General features: G+C 45.8%; 1 protein-coding gene across 2 annotated transcripts in view; it reads left to right on the forward strand.

Moving 5' to 3' along the window:
* PID1 (phosphotyrosine interaction domain containing 1) overlaps positions 1 to 27,961 on the forward strand; it is a 227,885-nt gene that overhangs the window by 95,115 nt on the left and 104,809 nt on the right. For both annotated transcript variants that reach the window (XM_066232539.1, XM_066232540.1), the window contains exon 2: positions 8,639 to 8,785. In XM_066232539.1, the coding sequence (XP_066088636.1) occupies positions 8,639 to 8,785 (147 nt within the window). The remainder of the gene's footprint in view (positions 1 to 8,638; positions 8,786 to 27,961) is intronic.

Here is a 27,961-nt window from a genome sequence, read left to right on the forward strand (position 1 = left end):
GTTGGAGCTAATTGCTGCCATGAGGGAATGCAGATTACTTTAGCAGATCTTCTGATCTTTCAAGAATAGTGGAAGTACAAATTTCAATCATCTGCACCCCAATATTTGAATGCTCTCCAAATTTAAGCACTCTGCAAATCAAGTAAAGCATTTATAGGCCAAATGTGCCTTTGAGCTGAGGGTTTGTAATGTGTGTTTTACAATAGTTTAGCTGTTAACATATATAAAAATTGTTTGGAAGATGACAGAAATAAATTAAACTAAGACTATAGCAAGTGTATGTGTATTTCAGATCAGTAACAAGAATAATTTAATCATGCACACACACATATACTCCCTGAGGGAGCCTTTTACAAGCCTTTGGGGGCTTTTGTGCATACTCTGTGAGCATTTAGTTATTTTGTGCCCTTCCTACATAGTCTCTTGAGAGAATCTGTGATATTCAGAAGAAATGCTTTCATAATTGCACTGCATGAATTAGTATGAATGTGTGAACATGAGTATTTTCAGTCAGTTTAATAATAGCTCTCTATTACTTTAATAAATATGGACAGTCTTGTTCTGGCCAGATAGTTCAGTTGGTTAGAGCATCATCCTGAAGCACAGAGGTTGCCTGTTTAATCCCAGATCACATCGCATAGAGGAGTAGTTCAGTCCTTCCTTCCTTCCTTCCTTCCTTCCTTCCTTCCTTCCTTCCTTCCTTCCTTCCTTCCTTCCTTCCTTCCTTCCTTCCTCCCCTTCCTTCCTCCCCTTCCCTCCTCCTCCTCTTCCTCCTCCTCTTCCTCCTCCTCCTCCTCCTCCTCTTCCTCCTCCTCCTCCTCCTCCTTCTTCTTCTTCTTTCTTACTGGAGTCAATAAATAAAAAGACAGTCTTTTAAACTTATAAGTATGCTTGATGTTGTCCCAGAGGCCCCTTAAATTATCTTCATTTTAAAAAAATTCTTTTTTTTTTTTTTTTTTTTTTTTTTTTTTCTGCTGTTCTGGTTGAGTGTTTTCTGCGACCTTGTCTTCCAAATTGCTGATTTTATCTTCTGCTTCATCTATTTTAGTGTTAATCCCCTCTAATGTATTCTTCATGTAAATTATTGTATTCTAAATTCTGACTAGTTCTTTTTTGTCTTCTATCTTTATTTTACGTTTCTTATCTCTTTGTTAAATTTCTCACTGAGTTCATCTACTCTGTCCCTGAGATCACCGAGCATCCTTATAACCAGTATTTTGAACTCTACATAATTGCTTGCCTCCATTTTGTTTAGTTCCTCTTTCTGGAGTTTTGTTCTGTTCTTTCATTTGGGACATGCTGTTTTGTCTCTTCATTTTGCCTGCCTCCCTGTGTTTATTTCTATGTATTAGGTAGAACTGCTATCTGTCCTGGTCTTGATAGAATGGCTTTGTGTACGAGGTGCCCTGTGGGGCCCAGTGGCTCAGTCTTCCTGGTCACCTGAACTAGGTGCTTCAGGTGTGCCCTTTGTGTAGTTTGTGTGTGCCCTTTGTTGTAGGCGAGCCTTGACTGTTGTTGGCACATCAGTGGGAGGGATTGACCCTCAGCTGATTGGAAGCGAGGACTGGCAGTGACTACAGTAGAGGAGCTGTTGTGTAGGGGCCACCCCCATGGAACAGAATTTACTTTAGTGGGGCTCTGGTTCCCCTTGCATCTACCTTCTGGGTATGGCATTTGTGGAGATGGTTGGGTAGTGTGTGGTGAGCTCTGGAGCTGACTACCAGGTACCTTAGTTCCTGGGCCTCTGGCAAAGGCTCATTTAGCTGCTGCCTATGCCCCATCTGAGGCAGCCTGGTATGGGCTAAAAAATTGATCTGCAGATGGTTGCTGCTTGTGCTGGCCTTAGAGGTGCCTGGGATGGGCTAAGTTTTGAACCAAGGCTGGGTACCACTAGTGCCACTTAGCTAGAGGTATGGAACATGCAGAAGCCAGATGCTGCTCATTTGGGGTTTGAGAAGCCTGTAGCATGAACCAAGACAGGCTGTTTGTATGGAAAAGCTAGTGGAAGAGTCTTGGGTGTGTCTGAAAGTTGAATGAAGTAAGGTCTGAGGGAATTACCAGGGTGGCGCAAACAATGTTAGCCAGGTTGATGGCAACTCAGATATGGTGCCTGCAGGCTGGCTGGATGGGGTGGGCTCATTAGAAGGAAATGGCTTCTGCCAGCACCTCTGTCTGGGATAAAGCTGCCCCTCCAACCCTCACCTTACAGGTAGACAGTTCAGTTCCTTTCTGTGTGTCCTTGACACTTCTTGAGAGCACTAGGGTTCAGACAAGTGAGTCCATCAGCAAATAACTCTGTGTGGGCCCTTTAAGAGGAATGCCAAGGGCTCCAGTCGCCCTCTGTCTCACTCAGCCACAACCCTTGATGGTTTTATAGCCAGAAGTTTTGGGGACTTCTCTTCTTGGCACTGGAGCCCTTGGTAGGGGTCCTGGGGTGGGAACCCCTTGCAGTTCATGGGAGACCTTTACAGCTGAGACATCCCTCCTGATTTTTAACCACCTCGCACGGGTGTGGGACCAGCCTGGTCCTTGTCTCCCCCCCTCGTACCAGTGGCTTCTTCTGTATATCCTTAGTTGTAGGACTTCTGTTCAGCTAGATTCAGGCAGTACACAGTGATAGCTGTTCTGTAGTTTTGTTGTCACTTGATGTGGTCATGGGAGGGGGCGAACGCAGCATTTACCTACACTGCCATTGTGACTGGAAACCCCTCTTTTATTCACTCTTTCTACTGATTTAACAGAAAAATCTTTTTCTTACTTTAATGTTTTCTTCTGTGTGAGTGAAAATGCTAGAATAACTATTTAAAAGCAGAAAAATCTAAAAAATGTACATTAGAAATGGTAAGTGAAAAAGATCTTACCTAAGACCACTGAAGAGGATCGGCACCTGTTTCTTGTCTCATGGGTGGTGCCTGAATACCCCCCCCCCCCCCACATAGGTGCCATACAATGTTAGGAAGGTACAAACTGAGAGAGTTCGTACATCACCCCCAACGTAATACAGTGCAGTGTGATTAGGAGCAAACGCTGAAGCCCGACTGGTTTTTGTACACTTGCACAAGTGAGCAGTTGTGTGGGGCACTGAAGTTTGCCATTCATTTGTTTCTCACACTTGTTCTTTGTGGGTCTCTTAAGGGAGAGCATTTGCAAGATTGTGGAAATTTGATTAGGGCATTACTGACTCAGTAATTTGCAAGTTCAAACTGACCACTGTGGCCAGCCTTCAAAATGCAAGGGTGAACTTGCATTTCTTCAAGGGCGGGGTGGGGGTGGGGAGGGAGTGGATTGAAACCTTAATGCCTTCCCCCTTTCATTTGAGTCAGGACAGGGGTCCAGTTAGTTTAGAAAAAGAAGAATCAGCATTTGCCTTCCAAAGATGCTGTATGTTTTGGGTACGGAATCAATACAAAAGTGAGATCCGCCCGATTTGAATTGATAAAATATGTAAATTCTCGCCTGCTAAACTGGCAGAGATTAATGTCTGAATAGGAGGAGGACGCGCCAACTGTAAAATTATACAGGGCACGGCGATTACCCCGTCCGCATAATGGGGCTTGATTTAGAGGCTCTATTTTAAGATCACACATAAAGCACCCAATGCAGAAAGCCGAACTTTGTTGCATACGTCCGGGGCAGGGCCCTAATTTTCTACACCACCATTCACTTCCCCTCTGGAAGAATGAATAACGCATCTTCTTTATGCTACCCTGTGCATCTTTCTTTTGGAAGCAGGAGCTTTTCCAAGCTCCTCTATTCAGTTCTTCTTCTATGGCCTTTTTAATAATGCTACTGGATTATGCTATTTTAAGTTGCGTTGTCTTTGTTGCACTGGTTTGCCTCTGCAGAGAAACGAGCGATATCATCTTTGATGTGACATAGGACGGCCCAATTTTAAAGTTGATAGATGAGTAGACCGAGGCCCAGGTGGCCCAAGGCCGTGAAGTTCTGACAGAGCTGGTTATAGGTCTGGATCTTTGCTACCCTGTAGGGGAGCTTGCCACCCAAATTGGGTGTCATTGCGGGGATACTGTGGGGCTACGCCTTGAGACTTGGGATTTATCTCATTTGTCAGTAGCTCGGAGGGCTTTATCACAGACATGAATAATGTGGGGACGATAATACCTTCTTTAGATTATTATTTGGTGCTTTATCGTTAAGGCTCAGCCTGTTCATGTAACTAAGTACAAGATTCACTTTTTATTTTCAGTTTTAAAAGATAATGTTGCTTTTCATTTCTGTAGTTTAACATTTACGACATCTTTCTAAAATTTTCATCAGTGGCTCCGTTTTATTTTCACCGGTGACTTTTTTTTTTATTAAAAAGTAATTAATTTGTATTGGTGAGACTCCTCTAGCTGCAAGGATCAGATGCCTAACCAGAGCTTGCTTAACGCAGCGAAGGGGGTGTATCAGTTCCTATTCTTAGCAAGACCCTGGATGGATCCCGGTCAGATGCCGCCTGATCCAGGGGCTCTACGGGGTCAAGCCTGCGATGCTCCCCCTCTCAGCTCTCCTTGTCACTGTGGGCTCGCTCTCAGGCTGACCTTGGCAGACAGGAAGGCCAGCAGCAGCTCAGGAGTCACATCAAGCCGGTCTAGCACGATGTATGTCCGTCTCCCAGAAGAGTGTGTTCAGCCAATCTCGAGTTTCTTCTGAGTCAGAACCTTTGGCTGGGGACGTGTGGACTCAGATGGTCAGCCTGTGTCACATAGTCTTTCCCCATGTCAAGGGACGGAGCACGTGACCAACAGCCTCATTCTACCACAGAGCATGGCGTTGCGGAGGAGTTTCCCCAAGGAGAGGGGCAGCAGTGTTCTTGGCAGAGATCCTACAGCTGTCACACTCCCCCCTGAACAGTCAAAGAGCGACGCAGAGTTAAAATCACGTGGCATCGGTAGCTTTCTCTAAAACGATGCGTGATCATTGCATAGACGCAACGACTCCGTCAAAGCATCCACACTTTAGGTCCCTCTTTACCTCTGTCCTTTCATGGTGGAGGAGAGGACAAAACCGTTGGAGAGAAAAAGAAATTATTACTTTTTGAACAGGAATCATTTTTGCTGTTTCACTTTTGAATATTATCTTACCCTCTCTGTTTAGCTTGTCTAACAAACCTGTCACAGAAATGCGCAGTTGTCATTCGGTTTCACCGTCCCCACCTGCAGTGACAAGCCTCCACAGCAGAGGCGAGCCCCGTGCTTTGGGGCCGCGGTGCCTGCAGTGCCCGGTGGAAGGCAGTGCTCGGGGGAAGGTGTGTGGTGGGGCTGGGCGAGCACAGGCACAGCGCACGCCCGCCTGGCCGGAGGGCTCAGGCTCTGGAGAGCGGGTAGCTGGGCTTGCACAGCTCGTTTTGTTCAAGCTGGAATTTGACCTCCGTCACCCTCCTAGCCCCAATGTAGGGTTTTTTAAAATGCTGGATTTCTTTAACCTGTCTTCCCAGCCATGTAATCAAGGGCATCATATGAGTGCCACTCAGGCTCTCTGTGTGCTTAGGGACTGAGCCAATCCTTAAGGCATTGGGTCCCACAAGACATTGGTTCCCACAATAGGGACAGGAAGACAGTCTCAGAACTTCTGGGCAGTGTGGTTGTCCAACCCTTTGAGGACAAGAGTCCTTTCTAGTGCCATCTTCAGGACCTTCCTAGCCAAGTGGACATATGAAACTGACCAGCAAAGTGCCGGCTGGTGTTCTAGAGCAGTGGTCCCCAACCCCTGGGCCGTGGACCACTACCGGTCCGTGGGCCATTTGGTACCGGCCTGCAGAGAAAGAATAAATAACTTACATTATTTCCATTTTATTTATATTTAAGTCTGAACAATGTTTTATTTTTAAAAAATGACCAGATTCCCTCTGTTACATCTGTCTAAGACTCACTCTTGACGCTTGTCTCGGTCACGTGATACATTTATCCGTCCCACCCTAAAGGCCGGTCCGTGAAAATATTTTCTGACATTAAACTGGTCTGTGGCCCCAAAAAGGTTGGGGGCCACTGCTCTAGAGGATTCTGTATGGACCTGTAACCTGTTGTCAGCCTTGGGAGACCTCACTGAATAGAGCACGTTCTGCTCCTCCAGCTCTCATGTTCTAGTGGAAGACAACAGACAGTGAAATGAACAGAACACAGATCTCTAGTGGTGATGTGTAGTCGTAACTATAATTAGGGGTAGGGAAGGGACGGTGATGAGTATACACAGCTACCTAATTTGCAGGGCCCAGCACCAAATGGAAATTCAGCATCCTCTATTCAGAAGGTAGAGAAAAAAAGTGCCTTACAGGAACTAACACCGAAAACTTTTTCTTTCTGTTATTGCTCTGTCTCTGAAAGAATCATGATGTGTTGTTTGTTTTTCTACTTAATGCTATTCTAAGTAAAGAAAAATTCAAAGTTATTGACATGAATTTACTTTTTCCCATTATACTGAGAAATCCCCACTTCAAATGTAGATATAAGAACTGAATTATTGAAATTACCCAATTTTCATTTCCTCGTTTTTTACCAGAACGGTGGAAACACTCCATAGAACTACTCACCTGTTGTCGATCTGCTTCTAATATAGGGACATTCTACCGACACTGCCTTTGGGTTATTGATTAGTGGAGGGACTGGAAGGGGGGGGGGATGTGGTCACCCTGCCTGACCCTCTTCTTCTGGGTTATCACTTTCAGCATAAGTGGTCACCTAATACAGGAAAGTTGCCCAGATGGGAAGGATATGACAGGGTTCCTTGGTCATTCGTGTTTCTTACAACACAGCTGACTTCTTTCTGCATTTGAAGCAAGGCCTAGTTCTCACTCTTAGGCTGTCTGTGCACCTGCGAACAGAGTCACAGACCTGACATGCTTACCTTGCGCTCACTTTGCATCTTGCTGAATTCTGTACGTCGGGGGATGCACACATTGTGCGTATCCTTTCTACTCGCAGGGGCCTCCTCTGTTCCATTGACTTAGCTTACAGAACACAGATTCAGAGAGAGAGAGAGCTTAAGGAATTCTTCCATGAATCTTCCTTTGAAATAGTCACGGTGGGATTTAAACCAAGAGCATTAGGCTAAGCATAGAGCCTTCCAGAGCATGGGACCCTGTATGATTACACAGGGCACATGCTCATGAAGTACGTATGTATATGTTTGTGTGTGTATGTATATATATATATGCATGCTATCTTAGATGATTTTGATAAGGAAGGACTGTCTCAGAAGGTGGCATTTGATCAGGGTCCCCGAGAAGGTGAGGAAGCAAGGCTTGCAGAAAGCTAGGGCAGGAGGAGCATGTTCAGAGTCCCCAAGGCACACGCGTCTTCTGTTTCTTGTTGGACAGTAAGGAAACCTCTGTGGCCGGAGCTAAGCAGGCGAGAGGGCGAGGAGGGGGCAGTGAGGTCAGAGAGGCAGCAGGTCCACGGACCCTGCATGGGCCTGAAAGCCACGGTCAGGACCAGGAACCTTCTATGAGGAGAGGAGGAAGACTTGGGAGAGTGTTAGCAGAGGGCTGACACGTCCTGACTAGGCTTTAGAAGGACCCCTCTGGGTACCATGTGACAGTACTCTAGAGGCACAGGGGCAAGAATAGAAGTGGTAAGGACCAGTTTAGAAGTTGCTAGACCAAACAAAGAGGGGGCCTGGACTGGGGGTATAGACAACGATGATGGAATATGCTTGGATTCTATGCATCGTTTAGAACAAGTGCCAATAGGACTTGCACATAGAATGGATGCTTACTGAGGCTCCTGGCTGGAGACAGTAGACAAAATGGTTCATCAAGAAGTAGTGAGTTCCCCGAAGTCCTACAGCCAGGGCAGAGCAACACCGAGGGAGGCAGAGAGCAGAAGCCATGCGTTCTTTTTCATTTTTTTCCTTTTCAATTATCTCTATAAACTTTCCCCAAAATTGTTCCTATAGCATCTTCTTTTGAACATCTTTTTTTTTTTTTTTCTTAAATGAGAAGTGAAGAGACAGAGAGACAGACTCCTGCATGTGCCTCGACCAGGATCCACCTGGCATGCCCCCTACCAGGCAGTGTTCTGCCCGTCTGGGGCCGTTGCTCCATTGCTCAGCAACCGAGCTATTTAGCACCTGAGGTGAGGTCACGGAGCCATCCTCAGTGTCCAGGGCCAACTTGCTCGAACTATCTGAACCATGGCTACAAGGAGGGAAAAGAGAGAGAGAGAGAGAGAGAGAGAAAGGAGAGGGGGAGGGGTGGAGAAGCAGATGAGTGCTTCTCTTGTGTGCCCTGGCTGGGAATTGAAACCAGGACCTCCACACGCCAGGCCAACGCTCTACCACTGAGCCCACTGGCCAGGGCACATCTTGACTTTTTTAGTTAAACTCGGCAGGGATTACATCTCTGGGATTTCATCTGTCTGTACCAGCTTGGAAGACCTTCTCAGAGCAAGGTCGGGGGTGACTGCCCCTAGCCCGTGTTCTCACGATGTCCGCGGAAGGGTTGGCTGTCTCCCACAATGGCACTTTTGCAATGGCCTGGCAGTGTTTTCCCTCCACTTTACTAACTACCTCCTGTCCTCTTCTATTAAGACAGGGGTAATGAAACAAAGATTTTGCTACTGGGTTTTCTGTACAGTTGCACCATGTACAATTCCAGATGACTTAACGGCGTTGGGCTTATTGTTTTTCTGCTTTCCAGCACTTCCAGACCATGCTGAAGTCAAAACTGAATGTCCTGACACTGAAGAAGGAGCCTCTCCCTGCAGTCATCTTCCACGAGCCCGAGGCCATCGAGCTGTGCACCACCACGCCCCTGATGAAGAGCAGGAGTCACAGTGGCTGCAAGGTAGGTGGCACCTGGCCAGCGGGGGCCCTCTGGTGGGACAGGCCAAAGATCATGTAGCCCTAAGATACTTGTTCCACAATGGTAACATTTTGCAAGAATGAAAATGGAAAACGACTCACAAAGTAAGCTTATGGAGTGATGGTATTAAGATTCCTATCCTGCTTCCTTTTTCCTTAATGATATAGCACTCTCTATAATTTAGAAGTAACAGTAAAGACGTAAGTTTGGCCCCGGCTGGTTAGTTCAGTAGGTTAGAGCGTCGTGCTGAAATGCTAAGGTGGAGGGTTAGGGGAGCAAGCAATGAATGCACAACTAAGCGGAACAACAAATGAATGCCTCTCTCTCCCCCGCCCTTCCTCTCTGGCTCTCTAAAATCAAGCAATTAAAAAATTTTAAAAAAATAAGGCACAAGTTTAAGGATATGTAAATAAAGTAGTGTTCTTGCTATATTTTCTTTTTTTTATATAGCCCTGTGGGACTGCACAAAAATGTCCTGGTACAATGATAATTCCCGCTTTGTGTTTGCCATCTGATAATACATATTTTAACAAGTAAAAAAAATACAACCAAGTTTCTCAACAGTTATACTCTCTGAGTCCTTTGGGGGCTAATTTGGCATTTTTGTTTTGCTTCATCTCTCTGAATTTATACTATTCATGCCTTAGAATCCATTAGAAACATTTTTAGTGTACATTACTTGTCATGCCGGCCCGGAACAAAAAGTGGAAAGGAAATGTGTCACTTTGGAATGCTTCTGGATTCTTCCATGCGTGATACTCTGTTTTACGCGAGGTGAGGAATAATGAAGTCGGTTTAGAGGTAACGAAGGAAACATTTGATGCCTGTTTGTCATCAGACATTCGTTTTGAGTTTTGAAGGGCCGGACGACGCTTGTTGGCATGTGGATTTCTTTCCTAACCTTGGAGACACCCTCCTTTCCTCACTGCTTTCTGGGTTTGGGAAGCAAAGAATCTGATCTGTCTTGTCAGAGCATCCTGTCCCCCGCCCGGTTTTCACTTAGCCGTGGTCAGGTCGGAGTCTGCCGCACTCTTGAGCGCGGGCCACGTGCACAAAAGCTCACCACGTCCATTCAATCCACGTGGCCTTGCTGGGTGCTCACTGTCCAACGGGGGAGGGCGGGAGCCACCTCCAGCAGCGTCATTGAGGCGCTTCACCGAATTGGAAGAGGAGGGAGGAGAAAATACAGGTGAATGAGCATGGGCCACTGAGAAAGCCAGTCTGTGAAGGATGTGTGGAAGCTTTGACGCAGAAGGGACAGGGAGTGCGGATGCTCAGCGGCGGAAGGGGTCTTGTGTGCTTTAGGATGGAAGGTGGGAGGCCAGTGGAGCTGGGAGGCTGAGCACACTGGCGAGTGGCCGGGTGAGTGGGGGGGGCCAGTATAAAGAGCCTTGTTGTCATGGCGAGAAGTTTCTGTTCTGAATGTGATTCCGATGAGGAGACTTCAGAGGGATTCAGGCAAGTGCGTGATAGGAACGATTTAAAGGAACAGTTTTATTTTATTTGTTACTTTTGTTAAATTTTATTTTTCAATGACAGCTTGCATTCCGTATTATTTTATATTAATTTCCGGTGCAGGTTGGTCATATACTTGACGAAGTGTCCCCCACCCCAATGTTTCCAGGACCCACCTGACACATGGTTGTTACATTGCTATGGTAACGTTATGCTGCACTTCCCATCCCTGTGACTAGTTTGTGACTGCCCGTCTGCATCTCTCAGTCCCTTCACCCGGGTCACCCAGACGTCCCCCACATCCTCTCTGTCAGCCATAGACTGTTCTCTGCATCTCTCAGTCCCTTCACCCGGGTCACCCAGACGTCCCCCACATCCTCTCTGTCAGCCATAGACTGTTCTCTGCATCTCTCAGTCCCTTCACCCGGGTCCCCCAGACGTCCCCCACGCTCTCTCTGTCAGCCATAGACTGTTCTCTGCATCTCTGAGTCCCTTCACCCGGGTCACCCAGACGTCCCCCACGCTCTCTCTGTCAGCCATAGACTGTTCTCTGCATCTCTGAGTCCCTTCACCCGGGTCACCCAGACGTCCCCCACGCTCTCTCTGCCAGCCATAGACTGTTCTCTGCATCTCTGAGTCCCTTCACCCGGGTCACCCAGACGTCCCCCACGCTCTCTCTGCCAGCCATAGACTGTTCTCTGCATCTCTGAGTCCCTTCACCCGGGTCACCCAGACGTCCCCCACGCTCTCTCTGTCAGCCATAGACTGTTCTCTGCATCTCTCAGTCCCTTCACCCGGGTCCCCCAGACGTCCCCCACGCTCTCTCTGCCAGCCATAGACTGTTCTCTGCATCTCTGAGTCCCTTCACCCGGGTCACCCAGACATCCCCCACGCTCTCTCTGTCAGCCATAGACTGTTCTCTGCATCTCTGAGTCCCTTCACCCGGGTCACCCAGACGTCCCCCACGCTCTCTCTGCCAGCCATAGACTGTTCTCTGCATCTCTGAGTCCCTTCACCCGGGTCACCCAGACGTCCCCCACGTCCTCTCTGTCAGCCATAGACTGTTCTCTGCATCTCTCAGTCCCTTCACCCGGGTCACCCAGACGTCCCCCACGCTCTCTCTGTCAGCCATAGACTGTTCTCTGCATCTCTGAGTCTGTCTCTACTTTGCTTGTTTATTTTGTTCTTCAGATTCCACATGTAAGTGAAATCATGTATTATTTGTCTTTCTCTAACTTATTTCACTTAGCATAATACTCTCCAGGTCCATTTGTGCTGTCACAAGTGCTAAGAGTCCTTTTTTTTTTATTTTTATGGCTGCATAGTATTGTGCTGTATATACGAACCACAGCCTTTTCTGCCGTGCACTGATGTGGATGGGAATGCAGATGTTGATGGGGTGCAGCCATTATGAAAAAATTATGGAGGGTCCTGGGTCCTCAAAAAAATTAAAAATGAACTTTTGACCCAGCGATTCCACTTCTGGGTAAAAAGGCGGTTTGGGATGGTGGTTCTGTTCAGGGGAACTCCCGGCTCCCGAGGGCAGCTGCCAGCGACTCCATTTCACCTGGAGAGGGCGGAGCCACAGGACAGGCCTCTGGTAGTGCGGAGTCGGCGCTTTTGGCGAATTGGTGATATGAAGGAATGATCTAAACACGCACTAAATTCAAAAATCGTACATGAGCAAACTGAATTTTGCGTACTTTAGAGATCTCCTAGAGCCATTTTGCATTCTGTTCCAGGGGAGGACGGTTGCCACTCAAAAGCAGGATGAAGCCAGTAGGTTTGAGCACAAAGGGAGTTTAGTTTGATAAAGTCCACGGAGGATGTGCAAATGGGAGGGGGAAATGCAGCAATAGAGAAAAAAGATTTAACCATCCAACCCAGATATGAAAGAGGTGTACGTGTGTGTACCCATATACGTACACACACACATGCATACATACATACATACACACATACATACATACGTACACACACACATACATACATACACGCCGGGAGAGAGAGAGAGAGAGAGAGAGAGAGAGAGAGAGAAATTCGGTAGGAAGATAAAAGCCATCATTTTCCCGAAGAGGAGTCCAGGGTTCAGGGTGCATGGTGTGATCCTATCTTCTGTGGACTGCGTCAGATCACGCCGTCCTCTTGACTTGTGAAAGGGTGTCGAGAACAGTAGACCACGATGAGAAGGGCATGCCGCAGACCGAGAGTGCGGCCCCGTGTCCGCTCTGGGGCCGGTAGACGCGGAGCCCTCCGTGATTTCAGCCGGGCACAGGAAGGACTTCTGCCTTCAGGCTGAAAAACACTTCCCATTGGGCTCGAAAAAACAACGTTAAACTTTCCATTCCTAGAAACCTTGAAGGGGAGATTCCAGGTGCAGAGAATTGCCATCCTGGCCTCGGGGCCCCAAGCCAGCCCCTCGGGAGTCGCCGTCCACCCCAGCTTCGTGATTTTATTCGAAGGGAGGAAACCTCCAGTGAGTCACTGTCCGCGTTGTGCACTGTAATGCACTTTATAGGTTTAAATCTCAGCTGTGAGCACACTGGAGTGACGGCTTTTCATTCTCACGCTCGTGGTCACATTTATGTTCGGAGTCGTATTCTGTTAAAGAAAAAAAAAAGGGGGGGGGTTAGATTTTAAACCTTGGTTAGATTTCTGTTTGAAATCTCCCAGACTTCCCCCAGGGTTTTTCCGATCATCCCTTGGAACAAAGTGTAGTGTTTTCTTTCTGATCCTTGTGAATAACTTAGCTCACAGGATGCCAGCTGCAGAAGGAGCTCGAGCTCGCTCTCTCTCCCCGGGGCTCAGGCCTGCCAGGAATAATGAGCGCGGGTAGCTGGGGCCCAGCCGCAGGCCGGCCCGTGGGGCCCGGCACCCTCCCTCGGCATGGCACGCAGAGCCGGTTGTCTCTGCCTAATCGCTCTCAAGTTGTGCTCCTCGCAGAACTTTAGGTTTGGGGGAGGGAGAGAGGCAGGAGGAAGCAAAGGGCAGGGGTGTTGGAATGGATGATGATTAGCACGGCGGAGGTCCTGGCTCATCTGTGATGCCCCGTGTCCCTCTGATCTGTATTCTCCGAGGGTCCTGATGGGATCACCCTGCCGGGCTATTCATGTTGCAGGCAGCTGGGTCTTTGTGTGTCCTTCTCTAGGGCTGCCACTTTTTTTTTTCCTCCTGCAGTGGAGTTCTTTAACTGTACAGCCCGCTGCATATCATTAGGACGCTCCCACCAGGTCCCTCGCTGGAGCCGTGAGTAGTATCGAACGCTGTGTCTGATTTTGCAGCGACAACAATGGCTTGCCATTCCTGCCTTCTCCTGCCCAGCACAATGCAATCCCAGGTGGCTTCGGCTTGTTAGCAAACATTAATTTAATTACTGGTCACTGAAAACCTGCTGTGTACATGGAGCTGTGGAGAAAGGAATCAAAGATGTTTTCCGGGTAATATCAATACAATGTATAGCCACACAGGAAGCAGTAAGGTGAGTGTGTCCCCCTTTAGGCCTACCCCCCTTGTCCACGGCTTCTGAGACTTGTGTCTGTATCAGAAACCCCAGGTGTCTGGACTTTCTTTCCAGAGATTTTGATTCAGGCACTCAGCTTAGCCGTGGGGAACAAGAGCCTGCCCTAAAAAAAACCGAGTGTGGAATTTACACAAAGTGGTGCCTGGACCCTTTTCTAAGCTTTGAGCCTGAGGGCTTGGACCACAGGGTGGGGGTGAGAAGAGCAAAGTAAGTGACAGATGAGTTCGCCCCATTAGGTGGGAGCGGAGGCAGGGAATGGCTTGCAGGGGCAGCTGGCACTTGCGGGGTTAGAGTGGGTCTGCCGCACAGCTGAGCAGAGGGCTGAGGTCTAAGCAGAGGCCTTTGGGCCTGACCTTGCCTTGGAGGAAGCTGGTGCCCTGAGCGAGGCACTTGGCTTGGCATCCCACGAAACCCCCTCGAAGGCCCCTCTGTCCTCTTCCCACTCGTAAGGGTAAGGGCAGAAGCCATCAAACCATCTAGTTTCCAGGAAGAACTTCGTGATTCTTAAACCATAACCATTTTTATATCACTCTTCTTGAGACGCTCTGCAATCAGGAGTGACAGTGGTAGTTTGGCGCTCAGAGAGGATGTGGTTGGTGTCCAGTTTCATGGCACAGAGAAGAGTTGCTGAGCTGAAGGTTTGCCAGGCAATCCTCCAATCCTACCGTGGCACGTGTGCACCCAACAGCCAGGCCGTTTTAGAAGGGGACTCCAGAAATCCCACTGATCTTATGATAACAGCTCCTGATTTGAATTTAAATAGGTTGAGAATAATTAGCATCACCTGTGTCTGTTTTCTACACACGTAGACCTTTGTGTTTATTTGATCAGTTGTGTATTTAATTAGAAATATAGTTAGGCTTTCTCGTTTTAGCTGAAGCTTCTAAATTTTTTACCCTTTAACTTGTCATGCTCATTGGGCACATCTACCTTCGCAGCCCTAGCTTGGTGTGGGTCAGTTTTGGGCAGGGCGTGAATCCAGCTGTGCCCATGGTACATACTTTTTCCCCGCTAAATAAGTTTCTGATGTTGATATCAAGACAGAATGCATATTATATATGAATATAATATATAAAGCATGATTTAGGCCCACGGTCTTTGTTAGTTATTTTCCTCTAAATTTAGAGTGTAAGGTATTTAATTTTCATTTATTTTCTCTTCCTTCTTTCTCAGACTTCCTTGTAAACATCAAAGCACATCACTTCTGCTTGTCTCCCAAACACAGGAAGATAAAAGTTGATTTGAGCTAACCTCTCTTGTTTAAGAGGCAAACTTTCATCTTTCTGCTTTTTTATTTTTTTGGTCTTTTTGTTGATTTATAAATTTTCTTTCTCCTTCCACCCCTCCTTTCTCTTCTGCCTAACTTTCTCTCTTCATTTCTTTCTTCATCTACAAGAACATATTGTACACCTGCAGGATGTTGCCGGGGTTGATCGGGAAACAAAGATAATAGGTTTGGATGGTTTGGGTTGAAATAAGATAAAACCTAACCTGAATTGACTTAAAAATCATTGAAATTTATTTGCTTTCAAATCTGCAAATCCAACAGGAGGGACGAGGGAAAGAGAGGCTAGAGAAACCACAAAAGAGTGTCCACTACAAAGAAGATTGGCTTCATAGCCTGCAGAGAGACAAGTCCACCCTATAGAAAGAGCAGGGGCAGGAAGGGGACATGCAGAGCCTCCTCCGGTTGCTACGCAAAGGGCACCCCCCTCCTTCCGTGTTGCAGCCCCAGCACGCACCCCCAGACACGTGCGGAGGAAGTCGTTGCCCAGGTGAGATGAGCCTACTGTGAGGACAGTGTGCTCTCTCTCCACGGTCCGTGCACAGGCAGTCGTGACTAAGCGCCAGGGGCCACAGTCGGGGTGTGGAGGCTGCTCTCATTCACTGGGGAAACCCTGAGACCCCCCTTTTCCAGGATTTTCATTCTAGGTTTCTAATTTGGCCACTCCTTGTTTGAGGTTAGGACAGAGAAAGAGGAGATGATGGCAGAGGAGGTCATGAGTTTAAGCTTGCAAATCTGAGAGGTCTGCGGGGCCACCAGCGGATCACACCCAAGGGGCACCATCCTCGGTGATTTTGGAGTTTCAAAGAAGTCTGAAATGGGCCATGGGAGGAGGAAGGAGCGGGGCAGGCACTCACGCGCGCGCACACGCAGGCGCGCGCGCGCGCACACACACACACACACACACACACACACACACACACAAGCTTACACATAGCGATAGACGCCCAGCTCTAATGGTTAAGGACCAGGGAGAGAAAGAAGAATTATTGGGAAAGAAGCACTGTAAAAACCAGAAGTTCCTCCCCCCCTCTCCTCCAGGCACTGAAGCTGTCCGTAGCCTGGTCCGCCCTCTGCACCCTGCTCACAGCGCTCACTCTCCTGACCACCCTCTTCTCGTCTCAGAAGCTAGTTAGACGTGTCACTCCAGGGGCAGCGGAAGGCCCGGTATGATTGTGTTAGGGTGGGTCTCTGTCTATGTGTTCAAGGTACAGACTGCTTACACTCCCGCTGTGCTACCTAGCATGGCAGGGTATGTTATTTGTGGTTGTGGTGGAAACTTCTTGGCCTTGAGTCCCGATTTATGACTTTGCCTTCTATGCTTTGGTCTTCCCGTTGAGGGCCAGAGTAGCTTCAGTGAAGTTCTTTATTCTTTGTGAGCTCACTTTTGCTATTCACTGACTAAAAGGAAAAATCTTTTCATACTGGAAGTGTCTTTATTTCATCTGACAAAAGTGGTTAGCATGTAGATTATTATTCTGCCTGAATGCTTGTTGAGTAGGAGCGCCAACTTCTTTGGAGGGTCAGTCACTCTTTCCCATGATTGATGGATGTAGTAGAGCTGGTTTTCTCATTGAGGAATTATCTGGGGATCCCTGACACCTTCAAACTATTTATTTCGGAGTGCCCCACACAGCGTGAAGGCTGTGGTTGAAAATGGTCATTTTACCCCAGGGAACCAGGTTTGGCATTGAAGCTTAAGCTCTGGACTAACGTCCAAGACTCTATCTTCCCGTATCTCCAAATTTGTGATGTCACAGCCTACTTGAGTCTACTTCTCGCCTCTAAAAACTTTCGGGAGATCAGCAAAGATTTATTAGTGCAAACTGGGGAAACAATCCAAACATCTGAAGAAAGATCTGATGTTTTTGCTCCAGGATACTGTGGAAAACATGCAGTCATTGAACGTTCTGCTGTAGAAAGTCTACCAATGTGGAAAAGGTTCTCAATGTGTTAAATGAATGAAAAACAGGTTGAAAAATGTTAGCAGGGTGGCAGTTTTTGTAAAATAAAATAAAACTAAGATATATGCAGACATTCATAGGAGAAGGTTCACTGAAGTATGAACAGAAGTGTTGTCCAGACAGACCATAGGATTATAGGCGAAACTTTCGACCTTCTTCTTTTTTCCATTTCCTGACTTTTCTTCAATGAAATAACACCATTTTTATAATTAGTTTTTAAAGGTAATTATTAAAGCAAAATATTTCCTTTGGATTCAAGTTGGCTTGGGAAGATAGCTGTAAGAAACTCCATTCTAAATGGAGCATTTTGGAAAACATTTTGTTTGGCAAGGGTACATGCTCAGGAAGTAAAAACTGTAGTCTTTGTATGTCTAAAAATTTCTTATTACCTTTATTTATTTACTTATTTGTTTATTTATTTATTGGAAATTTGGCCTGCTATGAAGAGATAGACTGAACGCAATTTCTACTTAAAATTATGAAGGTGCCTCCCACTGACTTTTGGTTGGTTCTCCTGTGTCTTGAGGGGAATTTCCTCTGAATTCATCCAGTTGAAACACAGAAGGTCTTTTTCAATTTAGAGATTCTTATTTCTTGGTGTTTTAGGAAATCTTAAGTAAAATTCCCACATTCCCCCCAATTCTGGAACTGTTTGAGAAATAAGAAACCTGACTCCCGTACCTTAGCTAAAAATATCAGTTTCATAAAGCTTGATTTGGACGATGTGGATTAGATGTGTAGACTTCCTTGGTCGTCTAAAGCTTTAAAATCTATGTTGAAGCCTCTACTGTGTCACGGTCTCCTTGTCCATTTATTTGGTCCTCTTGTGCTTATGATTTAAAATGACTGTTACAGTCCATCAAGCGAGGTTTGGAGAAGAGATAAATATTTAAGATCAACTTGCCATCTTTATCCAGACATCTTCTCTGAGTTGTTAAACACTCTCTAAAATGGCTGATTTTAGTGTTTTAAACTTCCCTTGTTTTAAATCTTTGTCAAAGATGGAAACAGTGATCCTTAACTTACCTTCAAGTATAGAGAGATATTTATAAAATACTCTGAACTTTTTTGCAAGAGCAGAGCTGTATAAATAAGACACTGTTGTTATTCAAATATAGTTCCCCTTGGTTTGAGTGGAAAGGTCAATGAACTGTAGAAAAAATGGGAGCAAATGAGGTATGGATGTTAAAGTGGCAATAAATAACCCAGATCATTAAAAGGTCATAAACTTTTTTCTTAAATATGAACAGCTATTCTTATTGCATCTCTGAGTATTTCAACTCTTGACTACACAGCAAGTAAATTAGAAAAGCACTGTGACAACAGGTGCAGATGTGAGCCTGGGTGTGCTGACTGTTCATTTCTTTATTTTTATTAAAAATATTATACATTCCTTTCTTGGCAAGAGAAATGACGTCTGGGCTTCTGTGCGTACTGCGTTTTCTAAATGAGACATTAGTCAGATTGGCATTTATGAGTCACCAGCCATCTTCATAAGCCAAATCCAGGAATTAGAAAATAATTTACTCAGGAAGCAATGGGGATAAATGAAGTTTATTATCCCGGGAAGCAGGAATGCTACCTTATGAGCTAAAGATCCCACTGGAATTATCCCCGCCACCCCACATTGGAGGATTAATTCATTCTCTTTAAAACTTCTTTTTGTGACACTTATGAACACGGCTCGAACTCACATATGTCATCATCTAGCTATGCCCCTGATGTTTGTTAGGGCAGGAAAGGTGCTGTCTTTTCTCGTAAAGACATTTTACTGCTACTCTGTTCATGGCATGGTGCGAAACACCGATTTTCTTTTCTCATCAAAGAACGCGCCGATGTGCTCAGAGCCTGTCCTGCGTGCACATAAAAGGCCCTTCTCCTCTGTTGTCTTCCTCGTTCTCATTCCAGAGGTTCCCTAAAGTCCCTTCCCTCCTTGACTTTTCTTCGCAGCTTCATCCAACAAGGGTCTTGGTGCATTAGGCTGGGGGAAGTGACGGAGGGCTTCAGGGCCCTCCACCTACATCTGCACGACAGGAAAATCTCTATCTTGATGATAAAATGGAGTCCCTACTGTAGTGAAGCCTGGTTTGCTCAACAGAATCTTGATTTCATAACCCATATCACCCAGGGAGGGTGGTCACTCATCCTGCCATTTGTACCCTAGCATCCTCCTGAGAAAAAAGAGCCAAAGAAGGGACTTTAAGAGATCCAGGAGGACAGAGAAAATTTAGTTTATTTCTTCATGATCACTAAAATCCCTTTCTAGTGACTTCATACATTTTTTTCCTTTTTAAATTTCACGTCCTTTTAAACAAAATGAACATTCACTACTGATAACTATACATTTATCAAGATAAGGGTTAAATCTATGTCCTGAATACTAACATACATAAGTACTGTATTTTAAATCTATAAAATGGACATTTTAGAAGAATGAGCTAAACCTGAAATAAGCGGTGTTGTATGTAGACATTGTTAATTGTGATGGTTTCACATTGTCATTATTAAAGAGTGTAGGCAAGGCTCTTTATTAATAGGGATATAAAACCAAATTCCAAGTGGCTTTGGTGACTTCAGTATTGTTGAACTGGTCCTCTCAGAGCCAACTGGATTGTAAGTGTTCACCCCAAACGAGGCAGGGAAGATTGTGTCCCAGCAGAGCGAGATGCGTCAGCGCCACTATGTCCCTGTTGCTTCTTTGTGTGACATTCTTTTTTATTATCTGAAATCAGTCTTTTATTTTCAAGAATCTCAGCTGGGTTTTGTTGAAACCGGATTATGCAAATCCACCATAAATCCACGGGGACAGGCAAACATGAACTCTGTGCCCTGAGCGGTCCTGTGAGCCAGGTGTGTGCTGAGGGCGTCGTTTGGTATAGGGAAGCTGTATCTTCTCCCCCTGCTTGTCCTTCTCCTCTTGTCTCTCTATTTCACCACTTCCTTCAGTCTCTTTTCTGTCTTTCCCCTTTCTTCCCATTTCCTGTTATTCCCCTTGATGTCTTTTTTTTCTCTCCACTTCCTGCTTCCTTTCCGACTCTACACCCTAGATCCCATCTGTCCAGCAAGAGCATGAAGCCCCTCTGATTAGATAGGCTTAGCTCACCTGTCCAGCCTAAACAGAACATCTTGGCCCGAGTAGAATATGTGACCCTGGGCCTGGCGCAGAGCTACCTGGACTCCCAAAGGGAAGTCAGATCTGTTGGGACAGTGGAAGGGGGAATGGATCGCACGGAACAGTGAGAACGTGTCTACAGCAAATAGCGTCTTTGCTTCGCTGAAGATGAAGGCAGTCCTTTATCTAATTAAGCACTGCGAGATGACGAGGTAGAACATTAGCTGTTAGGCTGCAGGCGGTCTTGTTTGCTCTCAGTCTTGCTTCAGTGACCTTCTAATAGTCAGATGGGTCTTTTAGTGACTGCGGAGGTCATATGCTGGGAACTTGACAAGAGGCTCTTGGAACCCAAAGAAAGTGTAGGGATTTCTGGTGGCTTTTGGTGATGAACAGGAACAGGAGAAAAGCTGTGCGAGAGATCCTGAGGAATTTGCGACAACGCGGGTGACCCTGGAGGACATTATGCTGAGCGAAACCAGCCAGACACAAAAAAGACAAATATTGCATGATCTCACACGTACGTGGAATCTAAAAATAGACAAAATCATTGAAGCAGAGAGTGCTGTGGGGGTTACCAGAGGCTGGTGGGGAGGAGAAATGAGATGTTGTTCAAGGGTACAGAGTGTCACTTATGCAAGACCAGTAAGTTCTGTAGATGTGTTGCACAGCGTGGTGACTGTATATAAACAGTCTTGTATTGATAACTTTAAACTTGCTACAGAGGAAGGCCTTGAGTGTTCTCAATACACACACAAAGAGATAACTCGTGTGAGGTGACGAATGTGTTAATCAACATCACTGTGCTGATCATTTCGCATTATCTGCATCGATCAGCGCATCAAGTTGTACACCTTAAATATATACAATTTTTATTTGTCAGGTATACTCAGTAAAGCTCAGTCACACAGTTCAGTAACATTTTTGAGGTGTTTCAGAAGACAGCTTGTTTGCTAGTTAATCTTAAGTCTCTGCACCTGCTGACATGAACATGGCCACAATTTGCTCCCTTTCTGAGGGTCCCGCACGGAGGACAGGAGCTGCTTTCTGCGCTGATGTAACAAAGGAGGCAACAGGCCACTTCGTGTTGGTTGCCAGCTAGGGTTCTGAGAACCTGTGTGCCTTTCTCCAGGCACGTGGCTTCTTCCTGCCACCGGCCTCGGGCCCAGGGATTTGTGCGGAGCGGAGCGGGAGGGGGCGCTGCGCCCCTTTGTTCGCACTGCACACGGGAAACGCTTGGTCCGCTCCGTGTAGCGGAGAGGCCAGGTGCTCCCTTGTGCTCCCGCGAGATCTCGCCTCGCTTTCTTCCAGTTCCTCAAACAGAACCATAGGGAACCCGTCCAGGGCAGCTCTCAGTGGCCTTGCTGTGCATAAATTTATGAATTAGCCAAGGAAAATGCGTCATTGATAGGAAACGGAGCTCTTCATGCTGGATTCTGAAGCTTCAGTTACCTGCATATCCGAGGCCGCTGCGTTTGGGACGAACCCGCCCGTTCCATCCGATCCTGCAGAGACGTGTCCGCTTGTCTTTAGTGTTGCTCTGTTTGTTACTGTCTTTCAGCCCTTGAATATTGATTTATTTTACAGTGTGTTGAGTTCAAGCCTGTGTTCATTTCTCTGCCTGGATTCAGGAAATACTATGCTCAGACCATGAATACCCAACTAGAAACATCAGACTGAATGGAATGTCCCCGATTTGAAATTGAGTCCTCTGGTAAAAGATACATGCCATCTTTTCTGTGAGGAATTAACTTCAAGACGTTTTATGGTAAAGAATGATAAAAGGATAAATGATGAGGCTTTATCTTCCACACACTCAGGGCTCCTGGTTCTTTTCATTAAAATACATATGTCACAATTAAGCTACTTACCCATGCAAATATGCGTAATGTATTTGAACAGAAATCATTCCGTTCTCTCTACTCTTCTGTTCCCGGGGCTTCCTCGAGTGCATTAAAGAGAGCAACTTCTTCTTCTTCTTTTCTTAAATGAGGAATCAGAAAAAGGCACTGCCGTGTGCAGTTTATTTTACTTGAGAGTGATGACATATGCAAAGGTTTGTGATTTAAAAAAAAAGATTGTGAACTTAATTTATGAAAGCTCTTAAATGTAAGAAAGAAAATAATATCCTTTATCCTCTTTGCATTTTTCCTCCACTCCTGTGAGCAAAGCTTGGGAGTAGGAAATGCCCATTTGCCTGAAGGGAGTTGAATTTTTCCGCTGCATAGACTTTCGTTTCCGGCCCATTTCTCCAAGAGAAACATCTTTACCATAACGATCAGTGATGAGCCTCAGAATAAGAGGTAGGAAGCGAGCGGCTGCCTAATGCTTCCCATCGCTGCAATGTTCCCCGTGACTGCTGCGTTCAGTTTGAGGTGAAGGCGGGGCTGAGCACTCCGAGGGAATCATTTGTCTGACTTTTCTCGGGGGAGGAGAGGGTCAGTTAGTACTAATTGTTTACTTGGTCAATTTATATCTTTGAAGTTCATGATAGCCTGCCAATAAATTTAAATCAAAGAGAGAAATGACCAATCCTCAATTGATTTTTTAATGGAGGGCAAACAGTCCCATTATCCGTAATTCATGTAAAGAGGCAGAAGGAACCGTTTTCGTATATAGGACACTTGTGTGGGGGCGTTAAAATATGGCTCAGTTCAAGGGAGGGGGATATTACAATGCTGAAATGACTCTTTTTATTAACTAGTGAAATAATCAGAACACTCCATTGTCCTAGTTATCTATTCCATTGCTGCATAACAGGGACCCCAGATTAGTGGTTTAATGCAGCAATTCTCAACCAATGTGCTGCAAGAATTTTTAAAGCATGCAATAGTCAACTATTTAGTCAGGGACACTGACCTCTTTTCCTTTAGATTGTCAAGTCAAAAAATGACCACAACCATCAGAACAATAGCTGTTTGGTGTGAATGAATCAAAATTATATTTATATTTTTTTATCGGACCAGCAAAAAAATATAATAGTTTTTAGTGTGCTGCAGAATTTTAGTAATTCACTTATGTGTGCCATGCAATAGAAAATGTTGAAAATCGGTGGCCTAATGCAACAAACTTTTATAACCCACACTTTCTGCGGGTCAGGAATCTGACTGTGGCTCCGCTGTCTGCCTCTGCCTCAGGCTGTTTCCTGTGGTCGCCATCAAGTCTGGCTGGGGCTGCATCTGATCTGAAAGTGCAGCTGAGGGGCGTTCCACTTCCATGCTTCCTTAGTTCCTTCCAGGCGGCTGGACTGGGGACTTCAGTTCCTTGCTGGCTGCCTGCAAGAGACCGCCTCAATCCCTCATCACAAGAGCCCCTCCACATGGCAGCCGGCTTCCCTCAGAACGAGCCGAGAGGACAACCAGAAAGGGTGAGCAAAGCAGAAGGCAGGGTCTTTTTGTAACTCGAAGTTGGAAGCGACGTCTCAGAAGCCAGTCAGAGCCAGGTCCAGTCCACACTCAAAGGGAAGAGGATTCTAGGAAGGTGTGAATATTCGGAGGGCTATCCTAATATTAGGTCCACCTTAGATACCGAGTTCTCTATTTGATGATCACTTTTTCAGACCTCACTCCATTCATCAGCTAGTATAAATTGTGCTTATTGCTCACAGTCTAATAATCTGAGTTCTGCATTTCACACGATCTGCCCTTCTGCCTCCTTAAAAACATGCCCATCCATCCTTACCATCAAGGGTCTCCCTTGCTGCTCTGAGGTGCCTTCCTGACTCAGCGAGATGCCTTTGTGCCCTGCACCACTGCCTGCTCCCCATTCCCGCTCCAGGTCACTGTGGTTCGAATGGCTGGGCATGCTAGAGACTGGTCTTTCTGCAGCCCTGGGGTTTGCTGTAATTATGAGCATTTTTATAGAACCCTTTTGCATTAGATGCCAACAAGGAAGATGTCACCCCGTCATAAGAGGGTCTGTTTTGGTCTACATTTGTAGACCACACAGCTCACATTCGGAAGCTATGAGGTACCGCTGTCTTTGTGTACGTGGGGCTCCCATCGTCCCCCTCAGGGTTAGAGGACAGTGCCAGTGTCGTTTATGACTGACTGAACCCAGCACGAACCACGTTGGAGAGCTGCGTCCAAATCACGAGGTGTGTCTAGACCTAGTGAGTCAATGCTGGAAGCATTCTGTGTAACAGGGAGAAAAAATACGCAGTTGACTAAGGTGTTGACCCATTATAAGCTGATTAATTATTGATGAAATGTGAATAAAAGTTCTGTGAGGTGTGTTGGTTTATCAGCCATACCTGTCTGATATCTAGCTATGCGTATCATGAGAAAATATGATTTCTTTACTATCACAAAGAGCTCTCTGCACTCCCATGGTCATTGCAGTGTTATTCATAATATCTATACCACAGAAACAACTTTTTTTTTTTTTTTTGTATTTTTCCGAGGTTAGAAGCTGGGAGGCAGTCAGACAGACTCCCGCATGCGCCTGACCAGGATCCACCTGGCATGCCTACCAGGAGGCGATGCTCTGCTTATCTGGAGTGTTGTTCCATTGCAGCTGGAGCCATTCTAGCGGCAGAGGCCATGGAGCCATCCTCAGCACCCGGACCAACTTTGCTCCAATGGAGCCTTGGCTGCAGGAGGGAAAGAGAGACAGAGAGAAAGGAGAGGGGGGAAGGGTGGAGAAACAGATAGGCACTTCTCCTCTGTGCCCTGACCAGGAATCGAACCCAGGACTTCCACACACTGGGCCAACGTTCTACAGCTGAGCCAACTGGCCAGGGCCCAACAGAAAGAACTTTAAGTGTCCACTGACAGATGAAAAGGTAAAGATGTGATCTGTACAGGGTGGGGCAAAAGTAGGTTTACAGTTGTGGGTACATGAAAGACAGTTTATGCTTGTCTTATTATTTACTGTATTATTTATTTGTATTATAACGGTAAGCCTACTTCTGCCAACGCCTGTATATGCACTGCTGTATTATTCCGCCATACAAAGAAGGAAATGCTGCCATTTGTGACAGCGTGGATGGGCCTTGCGGGCATGATGCCGTGAAATAAATCAGACAGATACTGTGCGATCTCACTTATAGGTAGAATCATAAAGAAAAAATGCATAGACACAGAACAGATTTATGGTTACCAGGAGCCGGCCGTGGAAGAAACGGGGAGATGTTGGTTAGAGGGTGCAAACTTTCCTTTATAAAATGAATGGGTTTGAGGGGTCGGATGTACTGCATGGTGACTAGTTAAGAATGTTACATTGTAAACTTGAAGGCTGCTATGAGAGTAGATGTTAAATGTTCTCAGGGCCACCACAATAACAAACTGGTAATGGTGTGAGGTGAAGGATGTGTTAACCAACCTCATCGTGGCGCATTTTTTGCAATATATGTGTTTATCAAGTCATGACACAGTACACTTATACATGGAAACTACATAAAGGTGTGTGTCCATCAGATACAGTAAAGCTGGAAAGATGAAAAGAGATGATTTCTGAAGTCAGTCATATGCATAAAACAAACACTGTTTTGTTCTTTTTCCATGATGTCCACTCCTCGCCCCAACAACCTAGCTAGTTAATGTGGCTGGTTATGTCTCATTTTGGCACAGGTGGGAGATGAAGGCTGTACAGTACTCATGAGATGGTTGTGGGCGAAGGTTCTGGAATAGGGTGTTCTGTTTTTATGGGGTTTTTTTATCCTATTTCTTTTCTGCTGAGAAATAGTACCTTCTCTGAGATAAGAAATTTCAATCAGGCCGACATTGTAGGGACTTTCTCTTTTCTAAATGGCTATGTGGATAATCTGTGACTAATCCACTCATGAGGCTCACGCGTGTGTAAGGCCACAGTCAAGGATCTTACCCACCGGGCTCATCGGGACTTGTTCCGCGGCCGTAGGGTTTTGGAGTCGGAAGGAAATGCTGATTCCGCCTTCCGGTATTGCCGAAGCTTAAGCAACGTCATCTTCGAGTCTCCCTCACATCACCTTGTGCGACCACAATGGGTGAACCGGGAATCATCCTCACTTGGCAAGGTTGTTCTGAAGACTAAATAAGATTGTAACAGGTGGCAGGTGCTCAATAAGCTAGGTATTCCTTTTCTCACTTTTACTTTTACTTAATTTTTACATCCCCTCCCTCAGGACTTTTTAAGAACACGTATCGTAAAATTTATACCGTTGTAACCATTTAAAAGCGCATCCGTGCCGGTGGCGCGTGTAGTGCATTCACAGAGTTGTGGAGTCATCGTGACTGTCTCATTCCAGAACATTTCATCGCCCTCAGAGGAAAGCTCATACCAATTAAGCTGTCACTTTCTATTCCCCAACACCCCCTCCCCCGCCCCCTCCGCTCCCCAACCGCGAATCTACTTTCTGTCTCTGTGAATTTGCCTTTTCCGGATACTTCATATAAAGGGACTCAGACAATATGTGGCCTTTGGTGTCTGGTTTCTTAGCATAATGTTTTCAAGGTTTGTAGCCACATGACTAATATATGATAGACACAGGAAGAATTAAATGAAGGAAAATAATTTTGAATGGAAGCTTTCGGAACGGTGGGCCTGAGTAGTATCATGTTTGTATCAAGACAGACATGTGAGCCACCCAAGGACAGGGAGAAAATAAAAGTGGGAAAGATGCCAGCCAATTTATTTCCTAATCAGCTTCTGTGGAAACTGCTTCTCTCCTCTTAGCCCCCTGCGTGCCCCCTCTCCTCCTTGTCTCCCCGTCCCCCCACCCCTTCACTCCCCCCTCCCTCTATCCCTTACTCTTTGTTTTTTCCTTCTTTGATTATTCCCTCTTTTGTTCTCTTTGTGTAAAGGCAGAACAGCAATTAGGTTAGGACTTTAAAATTTTATTTGTGGGAATTTATCCCAAGGACCTAGACAAAGTAATTTATTACATCAATCTTTGGGATCACATAGAGTCCAATCTAAGAAATTGGTTTTAAAAATATGGCCTGACCTCTGGTGGCACAGTGGATGAAGTGTTGACCTGGAATGCCGAGCTCACTCGCTGGTTCAAAACCCCAGGCTTGCCTGGTCATGGCACATACAGGAAGCAACTACTATGAGTTGACATATCCAGTTTCTCTCCCTTCTTTCTCTCTCTCCTTCTCTTTCATTTTTTTGCCCTCCTCTCTCTAAAAATCAATAAATAAAAATCTAAAAAGAAAATTATATTAAAAAAATAACAATATGGCCCTGGGTGGTAACTCAGTGGATAGAGTGTCAGCCCAGTTTATGGATGCCCTGGATTAGATTCCTGGTCAGGGCACACAGGAGAAGTGACCATCTGCTTCTCCTCTTCTTCCTCTCCCCCTTATCTTGCTCTCCCTCTCCTGCATCCAGTGGCTCAGTTGATTCAAGTGTGGCCCCACGTACTCAGGATAGCTCCATTGGAACACATCACCCTCAGGTGCTAAAAATAGCTCACTACTCGAGCATCGGCCCCAGATTGGGTTGCCAGGTGGATCCTGATCAGGGCTCATGTGGGAGTCTGTCAAATTATCTCCCCTCCTCTCACCTAAGGAAAGAACACTGTAGAGCCATAAAAAATTATGCTTAATTTTGTCTTTCAGGACAGATTATATATTTAGAGGTAAAAAGACTTTTTTATGAATTAGTACTGCTATATGGTTCTCAGGTTTTAGTAGTTCAACTATTATGTCTATGTGCACCTTTATGCAGAAAATTTAAGTTGGTATGTTTAAAATGATAGTCTTCTAATACTACTGGTAGCTTTAAGTTGTTTTTTTTTCTTTATGCTTTTTCTAGCTTCAAAGTTTTTAACAGTGCACATACAACAACCTTTGGAGTCAGGTAACAGGGATAATAAACATTGTTATTTGGAAGTATGCTCATG

Source organism: Saccopteryx bilineata, chromosome 5 (genome assembly GCF_036850765.1).
Source record: "Saccopteryx bilineata isolate mSacBil1 chromosome 5, mSacBil1_pri_phased_curated, whole genome shotgun sequence".
NCBI lineage: Eukaryota > Metazoa > Chordata > Mammalia > Chiroptera > Emballonuridae > Saccopteryx > Saccopteryx bilineata.